General features: G+C 43.9%; 1 protein-coding gene across 1 annotated transcript in view; it reads right to left on the bottom strand.

Moving 5' to 3' along the window:
• Positions 1-3,983: 3,983 nt before the first annotated feature.
• The window catches only part of SLC6A4 (solute carrier family 6 member 4), a 77,224-nt gene continuing 57,000 nt past the window's right edge, over positions 3,984-24,207 (bottom strand). Inside the window, exons 12-14 of the mRNA XM_072138344.1 lie at positions 24,061-24,161; positions 10,312-10,479; positions 3,984-7,941 (exon numbers count right to left, since the gene is read on the bottom strand). Of these exons, the coding sequence (XP_071994445.1) occupies positions 7,867-7,941; positions 10,312-10,479; positions 24,061-24,161 (344 nt within the window). The 3' untranslated portion in view covers positions 3,984-7,866. The remainder of the gene's footprint in view (positions 7,942-10,311; positions 10,480-24,060; positions 24,162-24,207) is intronic.

Genomic DNA, 24,207 nt, shown 5'->3' with positions numbered 1-24,207 from the left:
ATAATAATGATGAGAAAACCAAATCTGTTGTAGTAACTATATATAGCGGAAATTACGGACCTCCTAGTAACCTACTATGTCTATTTAATTCATGCAATTTCCCCTTATTTAGAGACGATTGGGCTCAGGGCTCGACCCCGACATATTGCTGGATTGGCGGCTGAACAGAAAATCTGGCAAATTGATGCCCCTAGAGACTAGCTGGCCAATCATAGTGGCTAGGGGCATCAGCCGAACAGCCAATCCAGCAATATTTCCGGGTTGTGCGGCCGGACCCAACCGTTGGGTGCGATCATCTCTACCCGTAATACTTTACATAGACTAAAGGCAGATACACAGAACGGTGAATATCAGCCACGTGCCAACTGTTTTTTGAAGGGTGCTAAATACAAAACTTTTTAATAGATCATCCCCCATGTAGAGCAAGTCCTAGTTAGAACCGTTTTTCACGGAACAATTATAAACTATGGTTCATGAGGATCCAAGAAAATTGGATGGCATACTGAAACAAATTGGATGTGAAAAACAGACTGTTTGTCTGGGTTACTCCCTTTCTCAGGGCTGTTTCGTGTCAAGGGAGCGGCCTTACATGGTAGCTAAAAGAGGCGTGGTTTTTCTTATCCCATCCTGGAAAACTTTGCATATTTTCCCATAATCTGTTAGTGGAGTGTGCATGGCTAATAGAAAAGACATGCCTACATGGCGGCTCTGTAAGGAGAACTCTTACTTCCCTTTCTCAGGGCTGTTTCCAGCATGAGCTTCTCCTTCCTTTCGGTTACTAGTCGGTAGAGATGTCCAGGTTGTGCCAGATAACATCTGCAGCCAACCACAAGCCTCAGCTGTGACCCTGGCATAAGAATGACTAGCCTTGGCGCTGTGCTGGGGCTGCTATGAAAGGAAAGTACACCCCCCATTTTTCTTTTCAATCCACTCTCTAATCTTCTTTATTTCCCACTTCGTTACTTTTTGTCCAGTAGATTAGTTTCCCAAATCACCTTAAATCGTCATGGTCTTTGGCTTTTACTTGCCTAGAGATGAGTCTGAAGAGGCACATTGGACCCATCTCTGGTTCTCCTGGCTACTGTGCGTTGCTTCAATGAAGCCTTCATAGCACTCAATGGAGCACTGCACAGGCTCTGGTAGCTGTGGACCAAGGTAAGTATAAGGGATATTTTTGATTTTTCATTAGACATGATATAGGATGCTACACAACACTGAACCACCAGTCCATAAATACCTGGGTAATTTAGTCGTCCAAATCGCCTCCTGACTGCTTCCCTTTAGTTTTCTGGTGTATAAGCCCCTAAAGCCAGGAATTGTACTACCTTATGCCATCTCCACGCCAAATGGACATAAAGGTAGTGCACCTGGTGGTAGAGATGGGTGAATTCGGGCTATGGTGTGATTCTTCATTAGTCAGGACCTGGCATATAAGCGCTATTAAAGTACATCTACCACCAGAATGAAGGATTGTATGCAAATGAGCCAGTGGGGATCTAGGCTCCATAGTTGTTAATGGAGCCTGGAGCCCCTCAGGCTCATTTGCATACAGTCTTTAATCCTGATGTCCTTTTAAGTGGTCAATTGTAACACCAATAAAAATCCCCGAGGCTTGTGATTGGCTTGTACTGTAATCCTCATATTACACTATTTATATCTACTTACTGATATAAATCACAGCAACAAGTGTAACACAAACCATACAAATGTCATGTAATGTACAGATACTTCTTGTGGTTATCTCACAGCTGCCGCTTGTCATTGGGGTGTCTGCCGGAGCTACTTGTAAAAGTGAAAAATGCAATTGGAATATAAGATCCAAAAAAAAGCATGTTTTCTTATTATACATTTAGACAACCAAGTAATCTCCCGGAAATTTAAGGATGAGCCTTTTTTATGGTCATGCCTTATGCAAAGTAATATCGTACAATTCATACTGAACCTTGACTGTCTCTTTGGTTAAAGGGCACCTCCATTTAGATCTGCATCATTGCAGAAAACAAATACATTAGGCAACTTTGCAAAAAGTCATTAAAAAAATATTTTTGGTTTTACTTATTACCTTTGTGTCAATGGATTTATATCTCTATGTTTGAAAGAAATTCAGTGTAAAATAAAATGTAGGGGGATTTTGCTGTTTTACTTTCATTTTTCTCTGTTCGTGCTACAGACAGTGAATAAATGAATGTTAAAATAATAAAGCAATAAAAAAAAAGAAATTGCAACAACAATTTAGATAATATAATGTGATGCACATCATTAGATTGGAGATATCGCAGCAGTTGTATGATATTGATTATTATGATCATTTGGATTGTTTGGCGTTACCAAAAGTGTTAAAGGAAACCTACCACTTGTAGTGGCAGGTTTCCGATGGAAATACCGGGCACCAGCTCAGGGTGAGCTGGTGCCGGAGCTTATTTTAGTTAGTGTTTTAAACCGCGGTATCGCGGTTTAAAACACTTTTTAAACGTTGTAGCCGGCGCAGGCAGGTACGCGCTCGGCACTTACCGTGCACGCGGCTCTCATTCACTTCCTATGTAGCCGCGCGCACGGTAAGCGCCGAGCGCGTACCTGCCTGCGCCGGCTACAACGTTTAAAAAGTGTTTTAAACCGCGATACCGCGGTTTAAAACACTGACTAAAATAAACTCCGGCACCAGCTCACCCTGAGCTGGTGCTCGGTATTGCCATCGGAAACCTGCCACTACAAGTGGTAGGTTTCCTTTAAAGGGCACGACATCTAAGGAAACAAATCATGAAAAAGGTTTCATTTGAGCTTTAACCTGAATAATTTAGCAATCGTTTTTGGTTAAATGGCTAATAAATCTTGGCTCCTGATCATCAAAAATGTTGTGCATCCTCCCTACTGATGGTTTCAGGAGCTCTTGTGCGCATGCGTCCGCCTCCTAAAGTGAGAAGAAGATGCATGTGCAAGATTGAAGAAAGCATGTATCACACCCATAGAGCATGATGCACCACCATAGTGTGACCAGTTGACTTGCTGACCTACCTCGTAGCTACTTGTAGACATTTTACATATGAAAAAAGTCAATATAACTTCAACATCTACAAGGTAAATGGCTGACATGATTCTAATAGTGTTCTACTACTTAAAGCAAATATGTCGTTTTAACTGCGTCCTGTATTTCTTACTTTGCGGTCCTCTTTTAGCTTTTAGGAGTAGACCTAGCTGCTGTGACTCACTCCCCCTCCTTTCTCAATATACTGTATGTAATTTAACACTTTTTGAGGTGATGTCCATCTTGCTAGCAACACAGAATGCAGAAATGATTAGTAGATTAACAAGGAGGATGATACTCTTTACTATTCTGCACCCTTTTAGTTTTTTAGGAGAAGACCTAGCTGCTGTGACTCACTACACCTCCTCCCTTCTCCATGTGAGGTCCATCTTGCTAGCAACACAGAATTCAGCAGAGATTATAAAGCAGGTTAGGAAGAAGGATGATAAGAAACAAATTTAAATCGAAAAATATGGTGCATTATATATAGATATATTTTCTTTTATCCTATAAGAGCAAAATATAATAAAAAGTTAGCAACATTTAAGGACATCTACTACCAGGTTCAAGGATTGTACACCAAGCACACTGACATACTGTCGCGTGTCCCCTCTGGCAGGATCTGATCTTCTTTAAGCTTCCTATGCCCGTGATTTTAAGAAAAAAAGGCTTTCAAAATTATGCAAATGAGCATGAGGGGCTCTTGGCTCCATAGGTGTTAATGGAGCCTGGAGCCCCTCATGTTCATATGCATCATTTTTTTTTATAAAAACCAGGGCATAAGAAGGTAAAAGAAAAGTTGATCCCACCAGAGGGGGTACACACCGGTATGTCAGTGTGCTTGGTTTACAATCCCTCATCCTGGTGGTAGATGTCCTTTAAGGATAAGTGTGGGTTTCTGCAGAACTCAATTTTTTCTCATGAAAGGTCTGCCTTTTTTCTGATAACAGTCATTATCATGTTTTTATTTTTTTGCGTATTTCACAAAGGGCTTTCACTGCAGTCTCTAGCTACAGTATGCATAAAAATAACAAATACCTTATTGCATGAGCTACATGTATCATAACTTTTACAATGTACATACAGGAACATATCAATCGCAAAATATTTATCGAGGTATAAAAATTTTTGGGTAACTATTATGTGACACCTGTAACAGGGGGCCCTAACTATGGCAGATAATTTGGACTTGTCATATGGAGGAGAAAACATCCTGGGATTCCTCAGGCTGCGGGTCCCTGGTCTCGCCTGCCTTATTCATGATGAGATTGCAGTAGATAGCTGCCAGTCATATAAGCTGCCATTAATTCACACTGGGATGTGTAATATACATCAAGTATGTGTCTATAATACAGCTAGGACAGGGAAGGAGGGGGGGGGGGGGCTCTGGCCACTGCTATCCCCACTACTGTATTCATGAGGAGTCCTGGTGACTGGGACCGTACCAGACACTTCAGAACCCTTGCTCTCCAGAATGCACAGTATTGTCTCTATAACCCTTCACTTTCCCTAAAACCAACCATAATTTTTTTTTCGTTACAATTTGCTATCGCAACTATCGCTTCTGTCATAGACGTTTGTCACTGCTCACTGAATGAAGCAACATTACCACGGTGTATGAAAAAATTTCACAGACTGGCCCCAGTGCCAGGGACTGGACCTGATTGGACTGGTACATCATAGTGATATATGATACAAGGAGTCCCTTCTTCCCTGCTGTAATCAGGATTACAGTTTGGCATTGCTCTTTTTTTTTCCAGGGGAAGGAAGGACTCCTTGTATCATATATCACTATGATGCTCAGAGTCCTGTCCTCTGCTCTTTGGTCGGTCCATTATATCTGTCCTCTGTGGTTACATTGGAGAGTTATCCTAAAATCATAGGCACACAGTCCCTACACATGCAATACCATGTACAGTGGTAACTGTATGCCAGTACAATGCGGATGCGGAGATACTCAGCATGCTACCATCTACGTATATACACAGCTTCATCTCTCTTCACTCCTCCAGCCCAGTCTCGTGGCATCTCCCACTGTGTCTCTCTTTTGAATGTCCATCCTCAGTGACAGACACCAGAAGAGGGGAGGGGAGCAGGATGAGCCATAACTCTGCTGTTGCAGCTCCTATTAATCAGTGCTCACATATGTAAACAAAGAATCGGGAGAGCCTACAGACAGCACAAATGTAAGTAGCAGGAAAGCTGAATCCCTGAACATTCGGGGATTATTGTTAAAGAACATCTACCACCAGGTTTAAGTAATGTAAACCAAACACTCTGACATGCTGGTGTGTGCTCCCTGGGCAGGATCTGCTATTCTCTAAGCTTCTTATGCCTTTGTTTGTAAGAAAAAAAGGCTTTAAAATTATGCAAATGAGCCTGAGGGGATCCATCATCCATTAACATCTATAGTACCTGGGGCCCCTCAGGATCATTTGCATAATATTAAAAGAGTTGAAAGAGTTTTTTGTAAAAACCAGGATATAGGAATCTAAATAAAGAGCGGATCAGAGGGGTCCCACATGTAAGTGTACTTGGTTTACAATCCTTGATCCTGGTGGTAGATGTCCTTTAAGCCAACAAAGGCACATGGACAACTTGTGTAAAATAGTGGCCACCCCTTTAAGGACAGATAGGATTGTTGTAGCTGCAGATAGGAGCAAAAAATAGATTCATTAGAGGCAATATTGTACTTTTAGTGGTCACTAGATGTGCACAGTTCCAAAGAAGATGATATGCATCTTAACAGGAGTTAGGGCAAGGACAGAATTCATTATTTACTATGAATCGAATGAGTATTATGTGAGTAACAAACCCTGGTCTATGTCTCAAGATTCTGGAGAGTCTTATTACTTGCACAGAACATTGTAGAATTGAGATATAGCATAACAGCACAGCTACAAGGAAATCCACAAAGCAGCACATTATTAATATCTTCCATTTGTATTGAAGGACATTTCCAGGAACACTTTACATAAGGGGAAGACGTCATCACACCTTTTACATACATATAGTATTGTACACAGCTGACCACATCTAGGATGCTTTTCTTCAATGGGAAAGATATAATGTGACGTGTGATCGGCGACGCGGAATGTTCCAACAAATCTTAATAATGTGTCTGTCTATTATTTTTATTTTACACATTTTTATGGTAATCCTATGCAGAAAAAAAATAATTTATATGAAAATAAAATGTCCACAGATTGTAATAAGTGTCGTAAATACACGTCATATGCAATGTTCTGCTGACACAATGCTGTGCAGTATGACATCTTCCTCAGTATAATACAAAAATATATAAACTGTTATGATATATTAAATATACTTTAAATTATTATATAATACTTTTTCTACTATGAGGCAGATCAAAGTTCCATACTAGCTATGAGTTGTAGGGTACTTCCACTACTGTAGCACTACTCTAGCTCCCTACGTTTCCCGTAAGCCTTGAATTACATTGTAAAATTTCTGCAGAATCTATCTGTACCTTCCATAACAAATGCTCCCTTATTATTCCACTTATGAGAGTATTATGTGTATTGTGCGACTGAGATTGGTACGGAATGTGGAGGGTTCCATGTAAATGTAAAACCAGAGTTCACAGGTAAGTGCTTTGTGATGGTGCTAAGTGCACTATGATGTCTTCTTATAAGTGGTTTGGATGGTCTTACCAGCATATTTAGGGATATACAAAATATGTTCTTGCCTCTTTTACCCCGCAGATTGAGCAGTAGGAGGGTCAGGAACAGATTATGATAGGGATACATAAAATACCTCAACATGCAGACATATATTATAATACAGAAAGCCATCAACCTCAAAGCTGTAGAAGATAAAACGTAAAAATACAATGTTTAGAATTCATCCTGGTAGTAGTTCCAAACCAGAACAGATATCTCATACTTGCCAACATTAACATCTGCAAAAATGGAAGCCCTCTCCTCACGGTATACCCCCAAACCAGCTAAATTATGGCAAATTTTTTAGGTGTCCTTTGTGTAAAACCTGCTTATTTCAAATGTGACACCCGGGACTGTCCCTGCAAAATTGAGACTGTTAGCATGTTTATTATTTCTACATATTTTACTGGCAGTGTCGGACTGGCCCACCAGGGAATCGGAGGATCATCCGGTGGGCCCCATACAGCAGAAGACAAAGTGAATTTGGTAGGGTATATATCTCCAGTCCAACACTCTTTAGTGGTACGATTTTATGGCACTTCAGAGGAAACCTTTACTGGTTTTCAGTTTTACCACTCTCCCTATACAGATCCAAGAACCTGCAGATACCAGCGCCTGCATATGATTATCTCTGGACTTGTGAGTTTGATACATTACTGAATCCTGGAGCAGCATGGGTGTTCCACACAAACCTATTATATGTAAATATCCGTCTTTCATTCGTTTTTCTGTATTATTTTTACTAGCTTTATCTAACTTTATGGTTGATGACTTTTGTGTATCTTTGATTGTAATACTGTGCCCCTGCCTCCGATCCTACATCGAGCGCTAGTGTATCAGCTACTAAAAATGGTTAAGATACAATGATTTGTTTGCTCTCATGTCAGAGAATATGGTGCCCACTATCAAAATAAGAACATGTTCTCGACATTATAAGACGCATGCATACTGTCATTCAATCATAGACATTTAATACTCTGCACCCTGTACTTGTTGGGGTTATAACTGTATGGACGTAACCTGTGCCCGGTCAGCCTCTTTTGCATGATCCACTGCAGTGTGGAGAGTTGAACCATAGACAGTCCGAGGTTTAAAAAGTTTCCCTTAGGCACAGAATGGGGTGCGTCTGCAAACAGGAGAGGACAATGTTTTGTTTCCAGGTTACACCGCATTCATGTGAATACCTCCCAGTGGTATTTCTGTTCCCGTTTCTGGGGTTATACTCTTGATGAAACGCTATCAGAAGACAAGAAGAAGAGAGAATAAAGTTAGCAACCAATTCTGTGTTTAGTTTTTATTTAAAGACGTTGTCTGGGATTTTTTTTTTTTTTAAAAGCTTTATATAGCTGTGGGAACTATGAAAATATTAAACATCTTCTACTCACCTCCTCTATATACCACCTCCTCATGGTGCGGGCCACTGTTGGTCTCTGCTCGTTTACAGAGTGTGGTGCCCACAGCGGCACGCCTGCTACAACCTAAAGCTCAGGGACGTAACTACAGGGGTAGCTGTCACAGCAGCTACTATGGGGCCCTGCAGTGTCAGGGGAACCCATAATCTGACATGCCACACTAAAGAATAGAGGATGTGCACCATTACATACATATTATACTGCACATTGTACATTGTACATATGTATATGATGCTGTATGTGTATACTGTGTGTATATACAGTATTTATGTATATATGCTGTATATGGCACTGTATGTGTGTGTATATGCTCTATATGTGTGCACATGAGTGTATACATGTGTGATTGTAACTTGCATGTGTCAGTATACAAATATGCATATTTTTTAAGTGGGAAGGGGGGGCCCTATTCAGAAGCCCTAGTTACACCCCTGCGAAGGCGATTGTTGTAAGAAGATGCAGGAGTGGTTAGGACGGCACTACCGGCCATTGCAGCAGGGAGAGAGGTAAGTATAATATTTATTATTAGTTTAATAACAGTAATTTAATTAGATAAATTTAGTTTAATAAGGCCCCTCCTGCCAAATAAAGCTTTTTTTTTTTTTCAAAATGCTTGAAACACTTTCAGTTTCTTATTTTACTACAAAATAAACCTCCAAGGTGTTTAAATCCTTTATATGTTAAAAAGGAAGCACTGTACCTTTCGATGGATTATAAAAAAAATACTAACTTAATTGAAGTAATTACATAATTACTTTGTATTTTGCATTAGATATCAAGACACAAGACAAGAGAGAAATGTGTTGGAACTGGTTAAAAGTGTAGTTTTGAGACAAATGGGAGCTACGAGCCAAATGTTATAGAGCAGGAGCAGCTGAGCTGGTTGTACTTGGTGTCCTACCTGCAGGCAGCATATTATAGAGCAGAAGAAGCTAAGCAAACAGCTCATAGTGTCCTATCTGCAGGCATGTAATCGAGCAGGAGGAGCTGAGCAGATTTCACATTAGACCCTATCATGAGGAAGCATGTTATAGAACAGGGGGTGACGAGAAGAATGGACATAGTGTCATATCTGCAGGCAGCTTGTATAAGCAGGTGGAGACGACCAAATTGGATATAGCGTCCTATATGCAGACAGCGTGTTATAGAACAGGATGAGCAAGAGCAGATTGTACATAGCAAATACTGCTCTATAGCATCCTGTCTGCATAGGATATTACGTGCAATCTGATTTGTGGCAGTTTATTATAGAAAAGAAGTAGCTAAGTAGAAAGTTCATAGTTACCTCTCTGTAGGCAGCATGTTATAGAACAGGATGAGCAGAGCAGAAAGTACACAGGAGCTTATTTACTAAGGGTCGCGCTGCTCAACTTTTGTCGGACTGTTTGCTGTTTGTGGGATTTGCATGGCTTTGACGGGTATTTAACAAGGGTCTGCACTGGGATTGTGTCGCACGCAATCTTTTTTTTTTTTGCGGCAGAAATCGGGAGTCGGACGATCCGACTAATTCAGACTGACCGCAGGATTTAACTTTCAAATTGTGTCGAAGACAATGCACTTACATGCACCGGGAAGAAGAAGGTGAACTCCGTCAGACCTGAGCGGGGAAGTGACACATGCAGGATATCGGGCGCATTATCTTAGTGAATCGCCGCACAATGCACTATGATCGGACCGGGTAAGTAAATGTGCCCCATAGTGTTCTATCTGCAGGCAGCATGTTATAGCGCAGAATGACCATAGCAAACTGTACATAGTGTCCTATTGGCAGGCAGAATGTTATAGAACAGGATGAGCTGAGCAGATTATACATTATGTACTAGCTGCAGGCAGCATGTTACAGAGCAGGAGAAGTTGAGCAGATATTACGTAGTGTCCTATCTGCAGGCAGCAAGTTATAAAGGAATAGTAGGAGTTGGTATAAACGATATGATGTCTGTATGGTGGGAAAGGCCACTGGACTCAAGAATAGGATTTAATTCAATGAAAGTTAAACTACATAAATATTCTATAATATCCTATCTAAACCTGTTCAGCGCGTCCTGCTCTAAAAGCAAAAGCATAGTCGTTGTTTTTTGTGACAGGTTCCCTTTAAGAAGTTACCTCAATTTACAAGAAGGGGCAAAACTCTCCATTAATACCTGTTTTCATTTATCATTCTTAGCGCAATATAATTAACAGTGCTGTCACTTACCTCTTTTAATGACCCCGGAGTGCTAGACAGCCGATAGACCATGTACACGGGCACACAGATGAATGAGGAGGTGCCAATGCAGTAACCAAGCACCACAGACCAGGTCGGGTAGGTGTAGTTAAATAGACGCAGCTCGGGAGGACTGGACAGAAAACTGCATAATATGAACTGTGGAGAAAAAAAGCAAAAACTATTTAATGTCATTTTGAAAAACATTCTATAAATCTGGTGATAGGATGTATATTTGTGTGCCACGTATAGAGATCACATGACCCTCCATCTGCGGCCATTTTATGGTTGGGAATATCCGGCGGATGAGGTAAAAGACAGGAGGCTTCTCTTTACATATCAGGAAAGTGGCGCAGAACTATTAATAGATGTATATTGGGAAATTACCTCATATCCTGCCCCTTCCCCCTCATACTTATACACACCTTAAAAAAAACATGAGGTATAGAGGAAAACCCCTTTAAGAAAGTTCTGACAGATTAAGAGCACAGCTCGTGAGGCCAGCGGTTAAATCACAGAATTCTTCATAACAATTATACGGTAATCAGTTTTTCCAATGTATTACCGGATGTGCTTGAAATTATAAACTGAATGAAGTCAATGAATATTAAAATTAGACAATTTTTTAAAAATCTCTTTTGATCCAACATTTTAGTTTTTTGTATTTTAAGGATAAAAATCTCCATATTAGAGATTATCATTTTTATAAAGGGAACCAGTCACCAAACTAACCCCCTCCTCAAGCCAACAAACGGTACCTTCTTCTGTAATATGTACGTCCCCCGGAGGTGTTCTTAGCAAGTAGCAGCATGAATGAAAAATCTTGTTTTATTCTTTTGAAGTATTGCAGTCAGGTAACCAAGCCAACTGCAGTCAGATAATCCTGTCTCTTGCAGTCAGATAACCCCGCCTCCTGCAGTCAGATAATCCCGTCTCTTGCAGTCAGATAATCCTGTCTCTTGCAGTCAGATAACCCCGCCTCCTGCAGTCAGATAATCCCGTCTCTTGCAGTCAGGTAACCCCGCCTCCTGCAGTCAGATAATCCCGTCTCTTGCAGTCAGGTAACCCCGCCTCCTGCAGTCAGATAATCCCGTCTCTTGCAGTCAGGTAACCCCGCCTCCTGCAGTCAGATAATCCCGTCTCTTGCAGTCACGTAACCCCACCAAATGCAGTCAGGTAAATCCGCCAACTGCAGTCACATAATCCCGCCTCTTGCAGTCAGGTAACCCCACCAAATGCAGTCAGACAATCCCGCCTCCTACAGTCAGGTAATTCCGCCACCTGCAGTCAGTTTGCTCTGCCCCTTCCATGCATCAGGGGTCCTACTGCAATGTCATTCTCCAGCTATCTGGAGATCTAGGAAGCAGGGCTGGGACACCAGATGCATGGAGTGGGCAGAGTAAACTGACTGCAGGAGGCGGAGTTACTTGACTTCCTAACTGCATCCTACAAAAGAATAAAGGATGATTTTTCATTTATGCTGCAACCTATAAATACACTAAAACACCTCCACGTCATGACCATATTACAAAAGAAGGTACAGTTTGTGGGCTTGAGGGGGTGAGTGTGGTGACAGGTTCCCTTTAAGTAGTAATAATGTAATAATTAAAGAGTAACTAAACCTTTGAATCAATTATTAAATTGTGGAAATTTATAGAGCAGGTGATAATAGTAAACTCTGTAATATACATCATTAAGGAAAGCGTTAAGGTACGGTCCTCTGTGCCTTCTTTCACCTTCTTTCTCCTGTAGCGAGCAGTGTATCTAAGTTCTGTCCACCAGACAAGGAAACTAAAGATTAACTCTTTCCATACCTAGAGAATATTTCCATGATTCAGCTCTATGTGGAGATTAGACTATCCAGGGACTGTCTGTACAGAGTTAAGTCATTAGACACTTTATCAGGTTTTTTTATCCCTCAGCTGTCAGTGGATACAGGACAGAAAGCTGATTTACACAAACTGCTTATATAAGGAAGAATGCTGAGGACACGGGGATGTATTTCTTTAATAAAGTATATTACAAAGTTTACTCCTATCAACAGAACTACTGATTTTAAATTTGTGTTTAATTTTTTTCTAGGTAATAGAGAAAAGAGCTAACATCATATCCTGCGAATATGTGTTTTTACTTGATTTTTGTTGAATCTTCAAGGCAATGTATCCATGATTGAGATGACCTAGAGATGCCTTTGTGATGTCTGCTCCTCTCAATGGAAGAACACTTGCCTGTATCAATAACATCTATTTCCAATGACTGACCAATGAGATGTTCAACATGTTGTAAAATCATTTCCACAGACATCTGCTATATCACATATGGCCCTTAGGCTTCATACAGCCTAGGATGACATTCTTTAACTATCTTGATGGGATTAATTCTTTAACAGTAAGCATCAGACTACTGATATATATATATATGACATGGCGAAGGACTGAGGGGCATGTGTCCTCCTGTTACTCCTCTCACCCCCGGGGAAAGAGAATGAAGATGAACCCTACTTCTGCTTTTTGTCTCCTCAGGCACCTCTCTCTCCATATTTTATTGTACCTATATTTTATTGCTTTTATTATTTTTAGCAGATTTTTTAGCTTAATCTTCTACTGGTTTTATACACCACTATTTTGGAAACCAGTTACTTAATGGCCAGTCCATTTACAGATGAAATTATACAATTTTCTTCGTTCAGTGAAATGGCCAGCATGGGCATGTCCTGTTTTGTGGACACAGAGGCGGTCCCCTACTTAAGGCACCCGACTTACAGATGACCACTAGTTAAAGACGGACCCCTCTGCCCACTGGTGAAGCTCTCTGGATGCTTTACTATATTCCTAGGCTGAAATGATCAGCTGTAAGGTGTCTGTACTGAATCCTTTGTCCAATTACAGCAAAAGATTTTGAAACTCCAATTGTCACTGGGACAAAAAAATTTTTTTGTCTGGAACTACAATAGTAAAATATACAGTTTTGACTTACATACAAATTCAACGTGAGAACAAACCTATGGAACCTATGTTGTACGTGACCCAGGGACTGCCTGTATTTGTGTAGTAGAGCATCATATAAATTCCATTAAGGGGTTTTGGTAAAAGGGACAGGGCCGGATTAAAGGAGGGGTCCCAGGGCTTGAGCTCTGAGGCCCCCACCACTTTCACTTTTAAAGGGACCCCCACCAGTTTCCGACAGTCAGTCTCAATCACTGACTGTCTCTGTGTGCGATACGCATCGCACATAGGGGTCTAGGATGTCAGCTGTGTCAGTGAGACACAGCTGCCATCGCTGGGGGAGATCACCGATGCAGGGAGTACTGGAGGCTGCATACTACAGGGGGCTGGGCAGGCTGTATTCTACAGGTGGTTGGCGGCTGTATACTACAGGGGGCTGGCCGCTGTATACTACAGGGGGTTGACGGCTGTATACTACAGGGGGCTGGCCGCTGTATACTATAGGGGCCGGAAGACTATATACTAAAGTGGGCTGGCAGGCTATATACTACAGGGGGCTGGCTGGCTATATACTACAGGGGGCTGGCTGGCTATATACTACAGGGGACTGGCTGGCTCTATACTACAGGGGGCTGGCAGGCTATATACTACAGGGGCTGCAGGCTATATACTACAGGGGCTGGCTATATAGTTCCAAAAACATTGTTGGAAGGGCCCCTACCAGTTTGCGCCAAAGGGCCCCCACCACCATTAATCCGGCCCTGAAAAGGGATAGTGGTTAAATAATAAAATAAAGGTCAGTTACCCTCCTCAGGCATCCAAATCCTTTGTGACCCCCTATAGCACAGCCCAGTCTTTCCTCTAGTCAGACTGGAAGTAGTGAGGAGGATCATTGCTAAATGTCCCTGTTCTTGCTCATGTTATTGGCCCCTATGATAATGGGTTCCTCACCGCATCAGGTCCATCCACGACTATAAAAGGAGGGTATTGGGTCATATGACAAGGCAGCGTAGAAGGGGGCCTATTTTCAATGTTTTTCCAATGAACTAGCAGCTTAAGGCTTCTATTGTAAGTTCAAAAAATCTTTTTAATATCAAATAATTCATATTAAATGTTCATTAGATGAAATTTAATCATGGACACTTGTTACTGTCAACTGACAACATACTGGCCCACATTTGTCAAAAACAGTTTAAACTACACTATGTGCAGTTTGCCTGTGTATAGTGCAGGGGGCGCCAGATTCAGGATTTGTGGTGCACATTCTTCATGAATCTAGCGCCACCTGTACTGTGTACCACTTTTTTTTGGTGAACCTCTAACATTTTTTTGGGGTTAAAATGGGGCTTGATCGCACAATAGGACTGGGCTTGATCCATTTAGGGGCAGGACAAAGTGAGCTGTTAACTCACAGAGAAGAGCTGACATCTGACCTAAAAGAGCCTTTCTTGTAGGTGATCGACCCATCACTACTGTGCTGAGGGATGTCAAATAGGAAAGCCCAGCTACAATCATGGAATATAAATGTATTTTTCACAATCCTGCTGTTACCAACAACACACACAGAGGTACGATTCCATTTAATGGCCCATATTTACTAAAAACAGTGCAGTCTGTACTATGTGCAGTTTGCCTGTGTAGTGTGCAGGGGGCGCCAGATTCAGGATTTGTGCTGCTCCCTGCACTGCTCCGACAGAGTGCACCATTTCTTTTTTGGAGCACCTTTAACATGGGGAGTGCGACACATTTCTGTCAGACTTAGCATTTGGACCGGAACGGCCATTTCAGTGCAGAAATTTGTGTTGCATGAAGAAAAGTGCAGCCACAACACAAGACAGTTGCGTGCAACACAAATGAGCCACAAACACTTCTTAAACAAGTACGAGCAGTTTTAACTGAAAAGAACGTGCAGAAAAGTCCAACAGAAAAGCACCTTAGTAAATGTGGGCCTGTGGCTGTGGTAATCTTCTTATAATTACCCTTCTAAAATCAACTTTTACAATAAGGCAACTGAGCCAAAGGCTCTGGGGGGTGTTACCAAAGCCCCTTCCCTGCTGTAGCTTCACAGGCTGTTACAATGTGCAAGAAGCACTATCCCCTTCCACTGTGTGCTGAAACATTCTCTGCTGCAGTGAGAATACAGCAGGCAGAGAGAGGGGGAAATGCAGAGGGGGAGACAGTAAAACAGTCATTAAAGCTACAGCACTGGGGGGCTCTGGTATCACCCCCTTATTAGCATAATTTTAAAAGTCGATTTTAGAAGGAAGGCCATGGATAACAAATATAAGAAGATTACCACAGTCACGGTGCTTGGATCTATGAGTAAGTGTCCCTGGTTTATCACGATGGATTATTTAAAAGTGTTTTTTTTCTGCAAGGTATATAAGCCAATGATACGTATAATTAGTTGATTGAAGAAGTCTGTGCTTTCTATAAGAATTCACTCTTAGGCAACCATCTCTACCCTCGCTCCACTGTACTCTGAATGTCTAATGCCCGCACCATTGCTCTATTCATCTTCCATGGATCTCTCCATTTTTTTACACTAGTAATAAAAGTGAAGAGAGTAAACAGCAGCCTCTGCAGTGTTTCACCTCATCGTAAACCTGTTCTCCTAATTCATTTGCCCTATGCTACAAGCTACAGCGCACTCCCACATCAGCCATCCTCCAGGTTCTCTAGGGTGAAGAAGGCAGACAAGAGGTTAATAACCAAAATAAAACTGGCTAGAGAGGGTTAAAACACTATTTAAAGCCACAGATAGGTGCCAGCTCCATGTCAGCTTCCAGGATGATGATGTTCAGACCTCTGTATTCCAGCGCATGTGTTGAAGCTTTTATAACACATATATCTCTGGTGCCAAGTAGACTAAATGATCTCGGAGTTGTTATCACGACCACTATGCGGAGTGATGTTGTGCTTGGATAAACTACATGAATACATTTTGGCTACTACTTGCTACACAATAAAACGTCTTTAAAGGGGTTTTCCCGATAGCAAAACATATTTAAATACTGATTACAGGGAGGTCTTGGACACCCACCAATCATGGATGGGGCCTCCTGTCGAGATCCAATTTTCCCCAAATGAATTATATTATATGCAACTGTGTAAGGTCACAGAGTTATAGGAAATCAACCATATGGATTTAGCTGTTTTAACCCAAACATACCTGTGCTCCCTGAAACAAGATCAGTTCTTTATTTAACTGTTAATGAGTTATTCTTCTTGAAAAAAAAAAAGATTTTATGGAAATGAGCCTCAGGGGCTCCTCTGTATATCACAGAAGCCACATCTGGCTCTGTCCGCTGTCACTGGCTCTCTGGCAAGGGAAAGGAGGGATAGGCGAGCAAGAGTGCTAAAGGAAGGCATCAATAATTAGTAGCCAACGGAGCGAGAAGGGCTTCTGTGTCGTATCCATGAGCCCCTGAGGCTCATTTACATACTTTAAAAAGTCCATTTTCACAACTAAATAATGAACAGAAGTATGCAGGGGTTGAATATGTTATCCCCACAGCAGTGTGATGCAGGACCTTCTCAAACGGTTGTAAAAATTTCACAGTGAATTCTTTTTCATGGACTAGGCCATACTTTCTATAGCCAACAGAGTGACATTAAAGACATTAAAAAAAATAAGACCCTCCTTTTTTCTAGCCCAGGAATGACCTCTTAGTAAAGTTTAAAAGTGTTAATTACCATCATAAGACCCTCCTTTTTTCTAGCCCAGGAATGACCTCTTAGTAAAGTTTAAAAGTGTTAATTACCATCATATTATGTTTCCTCTTAACCGTTTGCTGACAGGATGCCTATACTATGCTTTAATCGCTGTGTTGACCACGTTGTGATAAATAAGTGGATTTTGGTTGTAGTTTGGGCACTTGATCTTTGAAAGGTTCATCATTATTGTCCTTTCCTGTTCCAGAAAAAATGTTGCTCCAAGTCTGCAGCAACATTTTTTATCCGCTGTTTTGCTTCCATATGCTCCAGTCCTGACCCTTGTGGGGAATTGCTCTGGTAGTTGACAGGTAGCAGTGCAGGAAGCAGTGACACACGCAGGTTTAAAAGTCCAACTTAAGTGTTTATTTACACTTGCCAAACAGAACACAAATTCAGCCTTGGCTTAGGCACATGCAAAAACATTATAAAAGTAATTCCTGCCCGGCTAGGCGCTGTCTAATACATTTGACGGACCCTAGCTATCCGGGTACCAGGCTGCCTGGCACACGCTCTTGGCCAGCAGCAAGACAGGAGACCCTCAGTTACCTTTGCTGTCAGAATGCAATCTCGCTTTCAGCTCTCCAGGTAGGGCCTCCCCTACTGCTTCTGGCCTGCAGACTAAATCAGGCCCTAACGAGGCCTGTGACCTGCACCTGTGGGCTATACAAAAGCCCAGGACCGAAGCCCGGGTGGAGTAGGAGTCCCACTACCAGCCTACCCCTACTCCATAATAAGCAGGCCCAGTACGGACATTACAAATGTGTCTGTGTTAGCTAGGCCAACACAGACAAAACAGACTATTCCTGCTTATCATGTCTGCATTAACCCTTGGGTTACTGCAGACAAACCCAGGGCTTTTACCACCAGCATTTCATCTGCCTGTAAGACAGATAGCGGTTTTCCCACACAATACCTCTCACTTTCTCACATACCCTCCCCCTCAGTTCAGACCCACCGGGGCGAACTCCTGACATTAAGCAATGCGTTCGGGACAAGGCATCCGCATTGCCCTGTAGCTTCCCGGCTCTGTGCTCCACCATGAAACTGAAATTTTGGAGGGACAAGAACCACCTAGTGACCCTGGCATTCTTCTCCTTAGTTCTACTCATCCACGTGAGAGGAGAGTGGTCAGTTATGAGACGGAACTGTCGTCCCAGCAAGTAGTACCGTAGGGACTCTAATGCCCACTTTATCGCCAGACATTCCTTCTCTACGATACTGTAATTTTTTTCAGCTGGCGTGAGCTTCCTGCTCAGGTAGGTAATGGGGTGTTCCTCGCCATTCACCTCCTGAGACAGGACAGCTCCCAGCCCTACATCTGACGCATCCGTCTGCACAATAAACTCTCTCTTGAAGTTTGGCGTAATAAGGACGGGGGATCCACACAACGCCGACTTCAATGCCTGAAAAGCCCCTTCTGCTTGTTCATTCCACCGCACCATGACAGGCCTTTTACCCTTCAGCAGGTCTGTCAGGGGAGCGGACACGGTGGCAAAGTTTGGTATAAACCGTCTGTAGTACCCTACAATGCCCAGGAATGCCCTGACTTGCTTTGGGCTCACTGGTTGAGGCCAACCCTGTATAGCATCAATCTTGTTGACCTGAGGTTTAATTATACCTCGACCGATCACATACCCCAAATAGTGTGTCTCCTCCATTCCTAGCGCACACTTCTTGGGGTTTGCAGTCAGGCCTGCTGCCCTTAGCGAGTTCACTACGGCCTGTACCTTGGCCAAGTGACTCGCCCAGTCTTGACTGTAGATGATAATATCATCCAGATAGGCGGAGGCGTATCTCCTATGTGGCTTTAACACTATGTCCATTAATCGTTGAAAGGTAGCGGGGGCCCCATGAAGCCCAAACGGTAATACAACATAGTGAAAAAGGCCCTCAGGGGTGATAAAGGCTGTCTTTTCTTTAGCCCTATCTGTCAGGGGTACCTGCCAATATCCTTTAGTTAGATCCAGGGTGGAGAAGTACCGAGCACCCCCTAGTCTCTCAATAAGCTCGTCCACCCGGGGCATGGGATAGGCATCAAACTTAGACACCTCATTCAATTTTCTAAAATCGTTGCAAAATCGCAACGTCCCATCCGGTTTGGGAATTAGAACAATTGGACTGGCCCACTCACTTTTGGACTCCTCAATAACCCCTAGCTTCAGCATCTTCTGAACCTCCTCTGATATGGCCTGTCTACGAGCTTCAGGGACTCGGTACGGCCTTAATCTTACCCTTACCCCTGGCTCAGTGACAATGTCATGTTTAATTACAGATGTGTAGCCTGGCAACTCTGAGAACACATCTGTATTTCTTGCTACAAACTCTCGAGCCTCTCGCTGTTGCTCTTTGGTAAGGGTATCGGCTATTCGCAGTTCTGCCTCCGGCACAGGCTTATCTGCAGCCTGTGAGGGTAGCGCAGGAGGTGGACTAGCCAGAACCATCTCTGTATGCAGACTCTCTCTATCTTTCCAGGCCTTTAACAGATTTACATGATAAGTCTGCTCGGGTTTTCTCCGTCCGGGCTGACGTATCCTGTAGTTCACCTCTCCTATTTTCTCTATAACCTCATACGGTCCTTGCCATTTAGCGAGAAACTTACTTTCTACAGTGGGGACTAGCACCAACACACGATCACCGGGACTAAAGCTCCTTACTTTTGCTGACCTGTTATAAACCCGGCTTTGAGTTCTTTGTGCCTCCTCCATATGCTCCTTGACAATGGGCATGACGGCTGCCACCCTGTCCTGCATATCTGCGATATGGTCTATTACACTTTTGTGGGGGGTGGGCTCTTGTTCCCATGTCTCCTTGGCTATGTCCAGGAGACCCCTGGGATGTCTGCCATACACTAACTCAAACGGTGAGAACCCAGTAGAGGCTTGTGGGACCTCTCGGATGGCGAACATTAAATATGGCAATAGTACATCCCAGTCCTTCCCATCCTTGTTTACCACCTTTTTTAGCATACTCTTTAAAGTTTTGTTGAACCGTTCTACCAATCCATCCGTCTGAGGATGGTACACAGAGGTGCGTAACTGTTTAATATTAAAGAGCCGACATAGCTCCTTGGTGACTTTTGACATAAAAGGAGTCCCCTGATCTGTGAGGATCTCCTTGGGAAGTCCCACCCGGCAGAACATGGCAAACAACTCTTTAGCAATTAGTTTCGCAGAGGTGTGCCGCAGTGGGATGGCCTCAGGATATCGGGTAGCATAGTCCATGACTACCAGGATATGCTGATGCCCCCGAGCAGATTTAACTAAAGGACCGACCAAATCCATGGCGACCCTTTCAAAGGGTACCTCAATAATGGGCAGAGGTACCAACGGACTTCTAAAGTGTACCATGGGAGCATGCAATTGACAATCAGGGCAAGTTTCACAATACCTTTTTACCCTATCATATACTCCTGGCCAGTAAAAACGCTGCAAGATGCGTTCCAGAGTTTTTGTGGTACCTAGGTGCCCTCCCATCACATGCTTATGTGCAAGGTCTAACACCATCTGACGATATGGCTGAGGTACCATTAACTGCTCCCGGGTTTCACCGTGGACCTTATCAATGCGGTACAATAACTCCTGATTTACCACCACACGAGGGAACAACTTATCCGCACCTGGGTGCTGAGGTACGCCATTAATTTCTACCACATTTTCTCTGGCGCGGACCAGAGTGGGGTCCTGGAGTTGGGCAGTACCAAAGTTGTCACGGGATACCTCCAAATCAGACAACTGCGGTCCTGTCACTACCTCCTCAGTTTCGCCTGCCATAACATCTAGGGGAAACATTACACTTCCATCTTCTGTGGCGGTCACCCCTACGGCAGGAACTCCAGAGTCTGAGTCATCAGGCTCGGCTTCAGAGATCTGACCAGACAACACAGGAGAACAACCCCCCAACTCTTGGTTTCCCCGCCATAGAGTCCAGAACATGGGGAAGTCCCGTCCCAAGATAAGGTCATGGGGCAAGTTCTTGACAACCGCTGCCTCATGTAGTGTCTCTCCACAAGAGGTCTGGAAGTTAATAACTGTGGTGGGGTAGTCCTTTACGTCCCCATGGATGCACAGGACTCCAATTGTGCGCCCTGTGACCGCCTTGGGGTCTGTGAGGGACCCATTAATCAAGGTCACCCGACTGCCTGAGTCCAGCAGGGCCAACGCTGGATGCCCTGCCACAGTCACCCGGCACAGGTGGCGCTCATCAGCAGAGTCGGGGCTAGTAGCTGTGTAGACAGGGGCAGCATAGAGAGAAACCCTTCTGGCAGAACTGCAGTCCATGGGCTCTGAGGAATTGGGGCAATGGGCTGCAATATGACCTGGCTCATGGCAGGTCCAACAGGTGGGAGCCTCCCCCCTCCTCCTCCCCTGGGGTACTTCACGGACATTGGGCGTTGTCCTGCGCCAAGTATTTGTGGGTGACACGACCTTCCGTGCCTTAGGGCCCGCCTGGGTATAAGGGGCTTTCTTTGTTAGGGCCTGGGTGGCACAAAATCTCTCCACCAACCCCACCAGTGCCTCGGCATCAGACGGGTCCCCGTGTCCCACCCATTGTTGGATCTCACCCGGCAAGGCCCTCAGGAAACGGTCCAAAACAACCTTCTCGACCATCTGGGCTGGGGTTGATGTCTCCGGCTGAAGCCACTTGCGGACCAAGTGAACAAGTTGGTGCATCTGCCCCCTCGGTGGTAGCGCCTCCTGGTATCTCCAGCTATTCACTCTTTGAGCGCGTAGATGCTGATCCACTCCTAGTCGGGCCAAGATCTCTGCCTTTACCTTGGTGTAGTCCTGGGCATCCTCCGCTCTCAGGTCGTAGTATGCCTGCTGGGGATCAGCGACGAGGAAGGGGGCCAACACCTCTGCCCAGTGCTGCTGTGGCAACCTCTCTCGGGTGGCCACCCTCTCAAAGCCTGTCAGATAGGCCTCCACATCATCCTCGGCGGTCATCTTGGTCATAGCTTTGCGGACCTCTTTCCTGGCGTCCTTCACCGTCATTGCTGGGACAGTCCTTTGCTGAGCAGCGGTCAGGGCTGTTATCTGCTGGAGCAGCAATCTGTTTGTCTCTTGCTGCTGCACGTTGGACTGGACAAGCTGCTTGATTAACTCCTCCATGGCTGTGGATTGCAGCTTCAGTGCTGTCAACTTCCAGGACATGCACTAGTGTATACTTCACTGCACTTTGCCCGCTCCAATCCACCATATGTGGGGAATTGCTCTGGTAGTTGACAGGTAGCAGTGCAGGAAGCAGTGACACACGCAGGTTTAAAAGTCCAACTTAAGTGTTTATTCACACTTGCCAAACAGAACACAAATTCAGCCTTGGCTTAGGCACATGCAAAAACATTATAAAAGTAATTCCTGCCCGGCTAGGCGCTGTCTAATACATTTGACGGACCCTAGCTATCCGGGTACCAGGCTGCCTGGCACACGCTCTTGGCCAGCAGCAAGACAGGAGACCCTCAGTTACCTTTGCTGTCAGAATGCAATCTCGCTTTCAGCTCTCCAGGTAGGGCCTCCCCTACTGCTTCTGGCCTGCAGACTAAATCAGGCCCTAACGAGGCCTGTGACCTGCACCTGTGGGCTATACAAAAGCCCAGGACCGAAGCCCGGGTGGAGTAGGAGTCCCACTACCAGCCTACCCCTACTCCATAATAAGCAGGCCCAGTACGGACATTACAAATGTGTCTGTGTTAGCTAGGCCAACACAGACAAAACAGACTATTCCTGCTTATCATGTCTGCATTAACCCTTGGGTTACTGCAGACAAACCCAGGGCTTTTACCACCAGCATTTCATCTGCCTGTAAGACAGATAGCGGTTTTCCCACACAATACCTCTCACTTTCTCACACCCTTCACTGCCGTCCTATCCCTGTGGTGGTTGAGGCCCAGACAGACACTTCTTATTGACATTGGCCACAAACATTGAATCAAGATGACCTGGTTGTGGCCCGTAGAGTGCACAACCGCAGGAGAATGTCTGCAGATAACCGGCAATCGTCAACCATTTACATTAAAGGATTTTCCTAGGAAATAACTTAGGCCCTATCTGCAGTGAAGGGGGATGGGGGTAAAGCAGGCCACCTATGTGAGCAGTAAAACGAGTGGTGGTCCCAAAAAGGGGGGAAAAAATTACACATTAGATGTGAGGGAAGAGGGGCATTATTTGTTGCTGAGTTGCATTAGGGCCATTATATATTTGCTTTGTCCATAGGAGGGCCCTAGAAGTTGAGATGTATGCCTAAGTTCTTGTATTAGTGCCTGTGGCCTCTCATGGGGGGGTTTCCAGCTTTTATCAGATTTGGGCTGACTCAATGTGGTTGTTAGTTATTTGCCAATATGTGGTGTCTATGTGACTGAATACTCTGCACCCATGAAAATCTGCATTGTCTCTCCTCGGTCTCCCAGCCCAACCTCTGGCTTCAGTCAACCATTTGCTCTTGCAGGAACACTACTCTACTCTTGCCACAGCACTTTGCACTAGTTTACCCTTGTCCGCAGTCCACCGGTGCATCTTACGGTGTATTCCGACCTACTTGTGTGACACACTTTTAGTAGCTCCCTCTGGAACTAACACCAGGATACCTTATAACTTGTCAGGACCAGGTTCTCCTGCGTTCCCACAGAGCTACATGTCTACCTTTTCCCGAATGCTGGAAACGAAGGTATCAGGTACCCAGGAAAACAACCTTATTAACACCTCTTAAACCAAATAGGGGGAAATTAAGGAGAACTTTGTAGGGCACATTTACTAAGTGTCCACGGACTGCATTTCAGTCTGGTTTCCCGACTATTTCCGATTTGTGCTGAACCTCAGCGGGGAAGCAACACATACAGGATATCGAGCGCTCGATCTTGGTGAATCGCGCCGGACTTCACCATCGTCGGGCAGTCTGGATCGGGGATCGTGACAGGACTGGGTAGGTAAATGTGCCCCTGTATATATCACATAATCTTACATTTGTAAGAATATGTGACACATAATATGCCACATAAGCAATAAAGAACATGTATACTCTATATTATATTAAAAACAACTATTACAATTAAGATCACTAGACACTAGAAAAACAAGTGACTTACCAGAAGGAACAGTGGACATATAGCCACCCAACATATCTTCCAAAACCAGCCTGGAGTGAAACCCAACATTTCCCTTACATCACGGCAGAATTGGTTAATACCTAAAACAAAGGTACTTTTCATGTTAAATAACAAAACAACAGATAA

The sequence above is a fragment of the Engystomops pustulosus genome, chromosome 2 (genome assembly GCF_040894005.1).
Source record: "Engystomops pustulosus chromosome 2, aEngPut4.maternal, whole genome shotgun sequence".
In the NCBI taxonomy this organism is placed as follows: domain Eukaryota; kingdom Metazoa; phylum Chordata; class Amphibia; order Anura; family Leptodactylidae; genus Engystomops; species Engystomops pustulosus.
The sequence above is the reverse complement of the archived record's forward strand: the minus strand, read 5'-3'. Positions and strand labels throughout refer to the sequence as shown.